Here is a 13,666-nt window from a genome sequence, read left to right as displayed (position 1 = left end):
ATTTGTGAATGCTGGCGGTGCTTTCAATCTAGTGGTAGCATGAGACGGAGTCTCCAACACACACAAGTGGCTCAGGTAGTGCAGCTCATCAAGAATGGCACATCAATGTGAGCTGTGGCAAGAAGGTTTGCTGTGTCTGTCGGCATAGTGTCCAGAGCAGGGATGTCAAACTCCAGTCCTCGAGGGCCGGTATCTGGCAGGTTTTTGTTGTTTCCCTCTTTCAACACTGCTGATTCAAATCAAATGGACCCAGCAGCTTCTTGTCAACTTAATTATGAACTTGTGAGGTGTGTTGGAGCATGGAGACAACAAAAACCTGCAGGATACCGGCCCTCGAGGACTGGAGTTTGACACCTGTGGTCCAGAGCATGAAGGTGCTACCAGGAGACAGGCCAGTATATTAGGAGATGTGGAGGAGGCCGTGGGAGCAGCAGGACCGCTACCTCCCTCTTAGTGCAAGGAGGAACAGGAGGAGCACTGCCAGAGCCCTGCAAAATGAGCTCCAGCAGGCCACAAATGTGCATGTGTCTGCTCAAACAGTCAGAAACAGACTCCATGAGGGTGGTATGAGGGCCTGACGTACACAGGTGGGGATTGTGCTTACAGCCCAACACTGTGCAGGACGTTTGGCATTTGCCAGAGAACACCAAGATTGGCAAATTCACCACAGGCGCCCTGTGCTCTTCACAGATGAAAGCAGGTTCATACTGAGCACATGTGACAGAAGTGACAGAGTGGAGACGCCATGGAGAACGTTCTGCTGCCTGCAACATCCTCCAGCATGACCAGTTTGGCAGTGGGTCAGTAATGGTGTGGGGTGGCATTTCTTTGGAAGGCCGCACAGCCCTCCATGTGTTTGCCAGAGGTAGCCTGACTGCCACTAGGTACCGAGATGAGATCCTCAGATCCCTTGTGGGACCATATGCTGGTGCGGTTGGCCCTGGGTTCCTCCTAATCTAAGACAATGCTAGACCTCATGTGGCTGGAGTGTGTCAGCAGTTCCTGCAACACGAAGGCATTGATGTTATGGACTGGCCCACCGTTCCCCAGACCTGAATCCAATTGAGCACATCTGGGACATCATGTTTCGCTCCATCCACCAACGCCAAGTTGCACCACAGACTGTCCAGGAGTTGGTGGATGCTTTAGTCCAGGTCTGGGAGGAGATCCCTCAGGAGAACATCCGCCACCTCATCATGAGCATGCCCAGGCATTGTAGGGAGGTCATACAGGCATGCAGAAGCCACACACACTACTGAGCCTCATTATGACTTGTTTAAAGAACATTACATCAGAGTTGGATCAACCTTTAGTGTGTTTTTCCACTTTCATTTTGAGTGTAACTGCAAATCCTGACCTTCATGGGTTGATACATTTGATTTTCATTGATAGTTTTTGTGTGATTTTGTTGTCAGCACATTCAACTATGGAAAGAAAAAAACATTTAATAAAAAATATGTCATTCATTCAGATCTACAATGTCTTACTTTAGTGTTCCTTTTATTTATTTTTTTTTAGCTGTGTGTGTATATATATATATATATATATATATATATATATATATATATATATATATATATATATATATATATATATTTGGTGTTTGTGATATAAAGAGTCGTGGTACATTTTGCTCAACTGACACTCATCTCTGCAGTTCTGTTGAGGACTGAGCTGGTAAGACATGAAGACGCAGTGGGGATTTCAGAAAATGGAAGCTTTATTTACCAAATGACACAGAGGTCAACCGAACAAATCTGAAACTTGACAAAAGTCATTCCAAACTATCTGCTCCAAAGAAACGAAACCAACTTCACAATCAAGAAATAAGAAGGACTTAGTCTCATTTACTTACAATCCCGAGAGTTCAAACTCCCTATATCTAGCACAAACTACCAAAATGCTCCAATCCTTAGGTCTTTTCAATCTGATCTTTATAATCTTATTTATCACAGCTTTCAATTACAACAAGGAGATTTTCTTATTTAATCTCTCTGTTCATTTTTCATACATATTTTTTTGCATTTGCCTGCTGTCGATGATGGTGATGTGTTTCCTGTTGACGTCTGTTTGTATCATATATAACTCATACACTCATCTGTTTATTTAAATCATGTAGAGCACATTAGATTGTCTTATGTACAAAATGTGCTATATAAAGAAATTTATCTTGCCTTAAATACTGATTGAGCTGACTAATTATAACACAAGAGGAATAAAATACTAACAAAGAATCTAACAAAAAAGAAAATAATCTAAGAGCCAATATATAACATCTAATAACATTTCCAGTTACATGGATCAAACTCACACCTAAATACATAACTTATAAATCAATATGGTGTATTGATTTATTATAAATCCAGAAAACTCACCAAATTTAAGTAAACAGCTTGATTATCTCCCTCATGATGGAGCTGTGTTTGGTACAGACCATTAAATACTTAAACTTCACATCTTTTGCTCAGTGATGCCACCAGTCCTCAATCCCATGGTTCCCCCCCAGCATCAATAAAAGGTACAAAATAGTATCAATAATAATATCGAATAAGAAAAAATGTACAAAGTTAAACTTACAAAACAACAACAAATCTTACATAAGCTAACTAAATGTATATGCTAAAATATAACTAATATATTTCCACACTGTCAAATAAATATAATGTATTTACAAAAGTTATATGCTATAATATCTATGTGCATGGAAAACAAAGATAACAGACATATTTGAGAAAATGTTGCTGCGAGGAGATTACCACCTTCAGTGGCTGTCAGACGTCACAACTTCCTAGAAAATACGCTTTGTTTAGTTCTAAGGTTTCACCCAGCTGGGCATTCAAAAAGATGAAAGAAAAGTGATAATATGAGCCTTACCAGGGCTTAAAAAATAGGTCGATACTATCTCTGGGAAAAAACACCTGATATATTACACTATGATGTATTTATTCATATATATTCAAGGTTTAATTTGTCCAATTTTAGGACCATGTAAATTTTAACTCGAACCACAGTGACAAATCACTTCAGACTAAGTCCTTTTGAGACATTAGTGACGTATTGTGAGATGAATTCTCCTGCTGCGTGACTTCGTCTGTTGTCAAGAAGTTTCATCAACAAATAAAAGCTGTGCAGGGCCTGCAAAAAAAAGTTTAAGTGGGTGGCATATGATGAAGTAAAACTCACGTGAATGTCAGCACTGATGGCTTATTGCATTATTGCATGATGATTAACAACTCTTGGTCATTTAAATGTTGATTTTTAATATTTGTGGGAAGAAAGAAACAGGTAAATGTGATAACTACCGTTCTGTTATTGTTTAACCTTCAGTACTGACATTTTATTGGGTGTCAAGTTAACCAAACGTAAGATTTTTCTGTCTGCATCATACAGTAAGTACCTCATCCAGAGTCAATGAGCCACAGTGGACACCTGAATCCAGCCTATTTACATGTTCTCTATGCTAATGACCAGCATTACAAGCACATAAACATTAACTCACCTGCACTGTTAAGACATACTTAAAAACACATTTGCATGCACTTACACACACCGAGGCCTGCAAACACACCCACTCAGTGGCTTCCGTTTTGTTCTAAATATAAAACCAGTGGATAAACTGATCCAGAAATAGGAAACGTTCCTCTAATCTCAGTGCCTTGCTCATTCTAGCAAACTGTTCTTACTTAAATATTGCATTAGTTATAGTAAGTTGCTCATACAGTGAGTAATGTTGTTGGTGGAAGGGAAGCCCCATTAAGCTGCAGCCTTGCGTGTCCACTGACAAAACAAAACCTTTTCACGTGTACCACATATGCAACTGTTTTGCTCAAAGATAGTTCATGTGATACTGTCACAGTTATTTTTATGATTTGATGTAAACTATATTGGCGACATGCCTCTATAGACAGAAGTACGAACCACTTTTTTACACCTGCTGTCAAAGCGATTAGAAGATGATCACGATCACTGGAGAATAAATCATACTGACTTTGGTGATGTATGATTTTAGCTCTTTCCAGTGGATCTATTTGTTAAATTGGTATAAATACAGCTTTTGGGTTTTTAAAGCCTTGTGACCTTGACCCCTTGACATTGACGCTGATGTTATGGAATATTTATTAATTTTCAAGAAAAATTGGTTCTACCACCTTTTTAGCCCCTACGTTTGCCACTGTGAAACATGTGATTCAATGTTTTACCCACTGAGACAACAGCTGTATGCATTTCAAAAAGTTTTCATCCCGCTACTGTTAACTAGGCAGCAGTGTGTTTACAGTGGGTGGCTGTTATGAGGTGCCTCACTCCAGGCTTGTGTCAGACTTTCCACACATTCAAATCACATACCACCAATATCATTACTCATAACCCAAACAGTTTAAGTCCATGGCTATTATAAACAAAATATGTCAGGAGTTCCTGGTGGTTTTTGAGGTTGTGGCTTGATATGGAGAATTTCCATGAATTCCTAACAAGTTTTCATGGGATTCCACTAGAGCTTGTGTGGTGTGACAGCCTCTCTTTGCAGACACAACAACATGATCGACACACCCATCTGTGCAGCTCCTCCACCCACGCCTTAAGGTCTTCTCCTGGTTACGGGGTAGTGAAATAGAAACACTAGGCATCATTTTATCATTTTACCAAACACACATAAACACTGTAGAGCAGAGGATGACACCCCAATGAGCAAAACACACCAAAATACTGGAACAAAGGGTAATTTGTTCAAACGGAACCCAATGGTTTGCAAATGTCATGAAACCAATATTTTTCATTGCAAGGATAAAATAAATATCAAATGTTTAAAGTTAGGCATTTTATTGTTTATTAAAAAATATCAACTTTCCTTCTCTTTGATGGCAAGAATACATATAAAATTAAGCTAAGATTGGACATTACCAAGCCCAATCAGCATCTGGAATTTTTTTTAACAACAAGATATAAACATCTGTATGTCTGGTGCTTCTAAAACAGGATAAATGTTTCCAGTTGGTGAAAGATATGGACTGCAGCTAGGCCAGTCCAACACTGGTGCTGGAACAGCAGTTCATGTTTTAGCATTGTCTTGCTGAAATAATCAAAACTTTCAGTGAAGTTGTTACAAGAGGAGAAGGGTTGTTGCTCTGAAACTCATACACCTTACAGCACTGGTGGAGCCTTTCCACATGTATTGTTTTCCAGTTCCATAGGATACCATAAAAATGCAAGCTTTTAAAGTTTTATTTTTGTTCTTTTTTTTTTTCTTTTCTTTTTTTGGCTTTTTGTAACCAGCTTGATAGCCACCCTTCTCTTTGGTTTACAGTACAAGTTATCTATGATTTACAAGCAGAGTTATATTATTATTATTATTATTATTATTATTATTATTATTATTATTATTATTATTATTATTATTATTATTATTATTATCATCATCATCATTATTATTATTAATAATAATAATATTTTTATTATTACTATTAAAAATAATTTTTTAAAAACTATTATTTTATTTGATTTTTTTATTTTAAAGATAAAGTGTGTTATAAATAAAATAAATCATATTTGAAATCAAATGTCAAAGTGCTACAATGAGCAACAAATAAATACAAACAAATAAAAAAGCAATAACAAATAAAATGAGCAACAACATCAACACCACCAACAACAATAAAAGAAAAATAAAGAAAGCCATAAATAGGTTTATAAATAAAGCGCGCCTTTTTTTCTTAGCCATGTCACGAAAGACTCCACCATCTGTCGGGCCCTAAGGTGGTCGGGGAGGCTGTTCCACACACGGGGAGCAGCTGCTTAAAGGCCCTGTCTTCCATCATTCTGAGCCATGTCCTGGACTAGACGGAGCTGTTGACCTGTCCGGGTCCGAGTTGAGGTGTTGAGTGAAGTAAGTGAGGGCCACACTGTGCAGAGAGGAATAGGTGTGTAGAAGGACTTAATATTTACATTCTCCTGACCAAACAATGGTTTGTTTCTTGTCCTTAGCCCATACCCCAATAGCAGGCATGTTGGGGCCAAGTCCAGCCAACTTGTTATGGCTCCGTACTGGTTCAAGTGTTGTCTGGACCACATAGCACTTGTCAGCCTGGCTTGGATTATGGTAAATATACTGCGAGCCACATATGGTCTAGATGTCAGGTGTAGGCGTGGACGGGGATCATGACAATCATTTTGTGGACCAGAAGTGGTCTTAATACAGGAAGCCTGGCTAGACTGGCGCCTTTATTGTGGGCCCCCACATCCAATGATCATGTGTCTGAGTTTTGGCAGCTACATTCACATTCAGTCAACGCTGTAGGTCAAGGTTAGATTAGGGTCAAAAGAAATGTACATTTAGGTCACATGCAGCCAAAATATATTTTTATCTAGGCATGAAATTTACTTGGGTCTCAGAAAATATGAAGTTTCTGGGTGATTTCTGGTTCACATAAAGCTTCTTATTTGGATGAAACAATCTAAACTCAGCAAACTGTGTTTGTGGAGTGTCTGTGAGCCCATGCAGTGACCTCCATGACAGAATCATGTTTGTTTTATTGCAGTGCTGCTTGAAGGATGAATCATCACAAGCATCCAAAATTAATTTTCAGGCATCGCCCATGGGTGCAGAGATGCTCCTTCTGTCTTATCTAAGTATTTGAATGATTTTATCTGCCACAGATAATACAATATAATATTTTGCCATTTTTTTGTAAAACTGTAGATGCATTTCTCCCAGATGACTGAGCTTTTTAATTCCTGAGAGACTCTGCCTCTCTAAGGTTCTCTTTTTTTTAAAGCCCAATCATGTACAACCACAACACTTTATTCAAGCTGTTTGTTGCCCCTGTCCTAATGTTTTATTAGATATGCTGATGCCATCAACTTACTGATGACATTTATGAAATAAGAAAACATTTAGATTGTTTTAAACTTGATGTTTTCTATGTTAGGTTGTGAATACTGACTGATTAGAGCTCCCTTTCAGGGCACTCAACTTTTTTTTTTTTTATTGCAGTTGTAATTACAAATATAAGATAGGAACATATGTAATATTAAAGTGATATAACTAGAGTTTAACATGTCTCGGTGAGTTATCCGTTATCACTTTAATGCACTTCTCCTGTTGACCATATTTGTACATGAAACTGTCAATCAAACACAATCATAAAAAATCTCCTTTATGGTTGTTAAGTTGTTGAGGCTGACGTGCAAATGAGTCATGAATATAGCAGGGATGTCCTTCCTTATCTAGTAGTGGTTTTCAGAAGGTTGGTTGTCTTACAGGGTGTAATCCCTGACTCTGTTTGCATTAGTTAAATTCTTTTTTTTTTTTCTTGTCTTTAGAAAACATTCCTCCTATCTCTGGTGTAGAAAAATCTGTTGGACCCCATCAACATTAAACATTAGCTGAATTCAATACTTAAAATCTCATTATATGTTTTGCAATTCCTGACATTTTTATTAATGTTTTCAGTTTAATTCTCAGAAGGAATTTAGAGTTTGAAATGTATATTTGAAACCCACTCTGAGCTTTTTAGTCCATGTGGATAAATAAATAAATAAATACATGCCGCTTGTTGTTTAAACTTTTAACCTGATGGAAATCCGGGCTGCTTCCAAATCACTGACAATATAGCAATACACAAATGTTTCACATGATACCAGTCACATTAAGCCATAAAAACCCATTTTAGGGTTCCTTTTTCTCTTCTGAGCAACTTTGAACCCTGAGTGAAGTGTGGCTGGGATTTTAAGTAGCAGTTCCTGCATCCCTGTAAGTAGACACTTTATAATTTTATTCTATGTAAAGTTATTTGTGTGTTTAACCTCTCGACTCTTTGGTGTGATTAAGGTCCCATTAATGATCTCAAGCAGAGACGTGTGGAAGCAGCTGTGATTACAGATGCAGTTATAGCAGCTTCTGGACTCTAATGGTGACCAGAATCAAGCCAGAATACATCAAACTGTTTTGAATTGCAGTCTTGTTCAGTGTAATTATTCCCAAGCATCACACAAGGACATGAGGCGCTAAATGTGTTGCCTGGGGCAGGTTAAACATTAAACACACACACATTTGTTGCTCTCTCTATTTCTCATACACTCACACACACACACACACACACACACACACACACACACATACACACACCAGCAGGCGTTGGTCTATAAAAGCTGCACCTACTGAAGCCAAAGAGAGCAAAGCACATTCTCTATCAGCAAGAGACACACACACACTCGAACACACACATTCAGATACAGATTAGAGCACTATCACAACACACTATCTTCCTAGGATATGAACACTTTTGTCCTCATCTGTCTCCTTTGCATCGGTAAGTTTGGATTTGTACTTTTTATTCTAAATAGTTAAAACCATAGAGATGGAAAGAGGTGAGAGCAGAGTGGAGGGGATGGGAGAAAAATGGGAATTTTCCAGTGGGGATCTTCCTGGGGTGAAAGAGAAATTTTGGTATTTTAAGATAAAGAAACTGTGTCAGATGCGTATTTTGTTCTCAACAGGCCAAATCAATTAACCGTACAACAAAAGCAGATGCTGCGAAAGCCTTATATATGAAGTTTTTCTTTACCCTTTGACTGAATACTTTTCCAGCTATGGATGTATGCTGGTCATACAGCTTTCACACTGCTATCAGTGTCTGAAACTGAAATTGTGATTCGAAAGTACTTGGGACAAGAGTTACGAGTGCTATTTCAGCTTTAAGTTACTGAAAATAGGCACCTACAGAGGAAGATTTACAACAATTAGTTTCTTTTTACAGTTTTATTCAGTTTTCTTGATGACCTTTTAAGCAAAACGGCAACTGAATCTCACTTCAGCTATCATTATTAAGAGAAATCAGCTCATGGATTCATGTAAACTCAACACAGGAGCAACATATGGTCCTCACTTAATCTCACTTTGAGGAATATATGCCTTGTAGTTTACAGAAAATCATAATCTTATTTCAACCATCCATCAAGAACTTTGGTTCCAAAACCTGACAGAGTTATTCAGTTTCCTCAACCTAACAAAACAATAAACTACAAAGTTTCCTCAACCTAACAAAACAAGAAACTACAAAGTTTCCTCAACCTAACAAAACAAGAAACTACAAAGTTTCCTCAACCTAACAAAACAAGAAACTACAAAGTTTCCTCAACCTAACAAAACAAGAAACTACAAAGTTTCCTCAACCTAACAAAACAAGAAACTACAACTGTTCTGAGAAACAACCATTATTTGACATTTTCCTGTCTGGTTGGTTTGCAGTTGTTTGCAGTGCTCGAGGTACTCAGGGATCTGAGGCCACATTTTCAAGAGAAGCATCTGGAGTGACAAGGGGTCCAGCCTCTGGGGATGGCCTCCAAGATTTGCTGCCCAATGATGATGAGCTGGACATAGATGAAGAGCTTTCAGGGGGAGACCATGTTATAGTCCATGGTATGTAACCTAAAAAAGATATTTATTAAAAAAAAAAAAGAAAAAAAAAAAAGAAAAAAACTGGAATAGCTACCAATGAACCCCGAGTCTGGAACTTCAGATGTAACAAAGTTACCTGTAATTTGTTGTTTTCCACCACAGATTTTTATCATAATAAAGATGGGAAGAGGAAGAGGAGAGGCAAAGGCAAGAGGAGGAACAAACAAAAGAACACAACTCCTTTCAACCCCGAGCACACCATCTTCACTAATGGTTACACATCCACACTCACCACCACTGAGGATCCCTGCAACTCTACCCATCTGGGCTACTGTATTCATGGTTACTGCAAGTACTTGGAGGGCCTGAAAGAGCCAGTCTGCATGTATGTTTAAATCTTGTTCTTTTTGTGCATTAAATACTTAAACTATTTGCCATACATACATACAGACATATAATTATATACATTCACTGCTGATTAATGGATTCTCCTTTCTTTTTCAGATGTATGAAGGGTTATGATGGAGAGCGCTGTGGGATCCAAACCTTGGAGACAATAAAACCCAGTGAGAGCTACAACAGTGAACTGGTGCAGACAGTCTTAGTGGTTATTGCTGTGATCCTGTCGTCAATCAGCTGTTGCGCCATCCTGCTCATGACCTGTGCTCAGTGAGTACAAACTTCATACACCCACACTTACAGGTACACTTAGATATTTCCAGTACAGCCACCAGGGTCCAGCCTATGTGATGTCCAGCAGCAGCTGTGTGTAGGAAAGCTAGTGAGGGATCTTCAAGAATGCTCTGACTTGTAAGCAGTTGGCTTTTTTAGTATACACACATTCTTCAGATTAAGGGATGTGGGGAGAAAAAAAGTAGTGCACATAGTGAAGCAATAGATACCTGGACTAATCCAGTATATACTTAAATTTATTGTGTTTTTTCAAGACTCAAAAACCTTGATACTCCAAGTTTGTTGTTCTTATGAGTGAAACCTCCTATAAATTCCAGAGCAATCAAGCAAAACTTTCTTTAACTCACCGTGGCAATCAGAACCTTGGCAATTGAAAAGTAATAAGTTCTACTTTTGCTAAATTGAGGACTTCCCTACATACTGCAACAGCCCAACTGTGCATTTTACTCAATAACTGCGATGGACTAATCAAGAGACAGAAAGGGAAATGCCAGGACTGATGATTTAAAGTCATGCCTCAGATCTTTTAGCATTTGCTTTGGTCAGTTTACTTACAAGCAACTTCATTAAATGTATTTAGGTTGATTCATACCATAAAAATACACGGATACATGAAAACAAACTGTATACCAGCAGTTCAGCTACAGTTTCTGTTTGGATTTTGGTCAGACTCACTTCATAACAATGTGTTATCAATGTTATGTGCTGTTTTTTGTATTGTTGTGTTTTTACATTTCGGAAAAATGGAAACATTATTTTAATGTAAAGACCTCATATTGGTGACTTTATACAGAAGACCTCTTTACTGTTTGAAACAACAAAAGAGAAGATTACCGAAGCAGCCATCCACACCCATAATCCCAACACAACACTTGTTACAATCCACACATCCTGCCCAGAAACACTTTTTGGCATATGAAAACACTGACACATCAAAAAGTACATTAACACACCCAAGCACACCCACACCATACAGGCAAATTGGACTTTTACAGCTTTCGTGACTTTCAGTAAAATCTGCAATTTCATAAATTGATTGTGTTACATTAAACTATTAGTCATGCTTTAATTCCCATCTTACATCATTTATTTTAATTGCTAGACAAGTCACGCAATCACAGTTCCTTATCAATATGTAACTATCATTTTAATGTTGGGTGAAGTCAGCAGTCCAGCGCAACAGTCCAGTTAAGGATTTACAGCCGCAGTCAGACTGAACTACCAAGGAGGTGAAAAGAAAGAGTGAAAAACTACCTCTGGTTTTATTTGTGATGATAACATTTTATCACCAAGGTTGGAGAAGGGTTAAGTCTGACAGATCAAAGCAGATAATGGACTTTAGTCAATGGACACAACAGCCAATACTTTTGATATAATTATACTCTGAGGATCAAAGCCAAGTAGGTCTTTGGACTCTGCTGCCTCTCTGAAAAAACTGATTATGACTGCTATCATCTGACAGTCACACAGGCCATATTGTGCGTTCATGCTCACGCTGAATATCTTCTGCAGCTACAGGTCACACAAAAACTTCATGGCATCTTACCTTGGAACTGGGCCAGAGCAGGAGAAGCTGCAAAAATCCATCAGTGACGTTGTGGTGTGAAGGTGTCAAGTTATGGTCAATGAGGTGGGTGTAGCTGAAATTTTAACCTACATGTTTGTGCACAAACACACACCCATTGTATTATTTTACAACCCCAGTTTAGTCTGTCTATGGTTCAATGACAAATAAGGGATAGGTTTCGCTTTTAAGGCCAGTGACGCAACTTCTTTGTAAAATTTGATTAAAAAACACATAGAAACTTTTCATCTGAATAATAGAGCTGGGCATTTGGCAGCTCTAATATATTTGGACAAGGTAAGACCTCAACCAAAAGCTTTTGACAGCTATAGCTTTACAAAAAGGAAGACGATTAGCAGTTTTTCATAATACAAACAAATACTTTGGTATACAAACACAAAAAATGCATATAGGAGCAAAATTCATGTTTTGAAATGAGGCTGTCATGTAAATGCAAGTTAACCTTACATTACATCTTCATATTAGCTCAACTAGCTGTTGAGTTAACAGTAACTTGTAGAGGAAATACAGAAGAAGAAATACTTGTAGACTTCTAGAGAAATAATTTCCATTTGCTCAAATGTAATAACCAAACCTTCACCAAGCTGTTTCTGTGCCAAGTGATTAAGCAATATTGTGATGCTGTAAGAGGGAAATACAATCAGGTCTTGCTGTTTTTCCTGTGGGTTATATTCAGATGATGCATGTCTTCTAAAAGTCGCTCTTAAGCCCATTGAGCCTCTGCTCACGCGACTCTAAAGCCAAATAGGAAGGAGCGCTCCGATGAGGGAACCTGTGTTCTTGTCGTTGTTGTTGTTAAAATGGAGCAAGTTGCATCATGCAAAGAAGAATCCCCACTGGAGGCATAAGAGTCTGGATTAGTCAGGGGTGTCTCACATCCCTGCACTCCATACCAGCGTAAAGGAAAACCCACACAAGAACGTGCAAATTCACTCGTGTGTCTGAGCAATAAGAGTACTGACTGTACACTATACACGTGATTACCTTGCTGTAAGAGCTAGATTGCTTCACTTGCACACAGTCAGATTGAGATGTAGACAGGTTCAGCAGTGAGACAAATGTGATGATTCAATTGTCACTTTTGACCTAAAAACCATAATAACCATTTGCATCTTTATTATTATTATTATTATTATTATTATTATTATTATTATTATTATTATTATTATTATTATTATTATTATTATCATTATTATCATTATTATTATTATTATTATTGTTGTTGTTGTTATTATTATTATTATTATTATTATTATTATTATTATTATTATCATCATCATTATTATCATTATTATTATTATCATCACTATTATTACTATTTTAACTTTTTGTCTATTTGTAGTCTAAAGCCAAATGATATCAGTTGATCTTCAGTCTGAATTGATGCATTTAAATAATAATCTTACTTATAATTGTAAAGGAGACACTTTAAAATAGTATCTTTGTTCCAATTAAAAGTAATGGTCAGTTGAAATAGTTAAGTATTTTTTTAAATTTGGTATTTATCTCCAGGATTTTTCTTGTTTGACTGTTTATATACTCTTTAACTTTCCATTTTACTGATGGATGTCTCAGGTTTTTTCTCAGAATGATGTGTACGATTCATAAAATCATGTGTAAAATATAATCCAGTGTTATCAAACAAGACACCAGCAAACTGAAATTTTAGCTCAAACATAATCGTGTCCATTTTAAAAAAAAAAATCAATTCTATCATGAAAAATAACTAAGAAGATATAAATAATCATTTAAAATCATTAATGTACAATAAATGTGCTGAAGAAGCAACCATGCAATGCATTGTGCAACATGAGCATTTCTACTTCTAAATGTGTTTGTTTTCTGTCTTTCCACAGTCAGATGAACAAATTAAAGACAAAGCTGAGGAGTGTGAGGACCTGAGAGAACAATAGAAGGCTTCATTAGATGTTGTGTGAAAACACTTTCCACAACTAGTTAGAATGTAATTTATTAGTGTGAATATTTATTGCTAA

General features: G+C 37.3%; 1 protein-coding gene across 1 annotated transcript; it reads left to right on the top strand.

The window, feature by feature from the left end:
- Positions 1–8,354: 8,354 nt before the first annotated feature.
- On the top strand, positions 8,355–11,693 carry areg (amphiregulin; the record flags this gene model as incomplete). Its single annotated transcript, XM_079251613.1, has 5 exons — positions 8,355–8,364; positions 9,245–9,415; positions 9,557–9,779; positions 9,899–10,063; positions 11,600–11,693. The coding sequence occupies 5 exons, from the start codon at positions 8,355–8,357 to the stop codon at positions 11,691–11,693; spliced, it is 663 nt and encodes a 220-aa protein (XP_079107739.1).
- Positions 11,694–13,666: the final 1,973 nt, after the last annotated feature.

This window comes from Telmatherina bonti, assembly GCF_933228915.1.
Source record: "Telmatherina bonti genome assembly, chromosome: 13".
Taxonomy (NCBI): domain Eukaryota; kingdom Metazoa; phylum Chordata; class Actinopteri; order Atheriniformes; family Telmatherinidae; genus Telmatherina; species Telmatherina bonti.
This window is presented reverse-complemented; position numbering and strand designations above follow the sequence as displayed.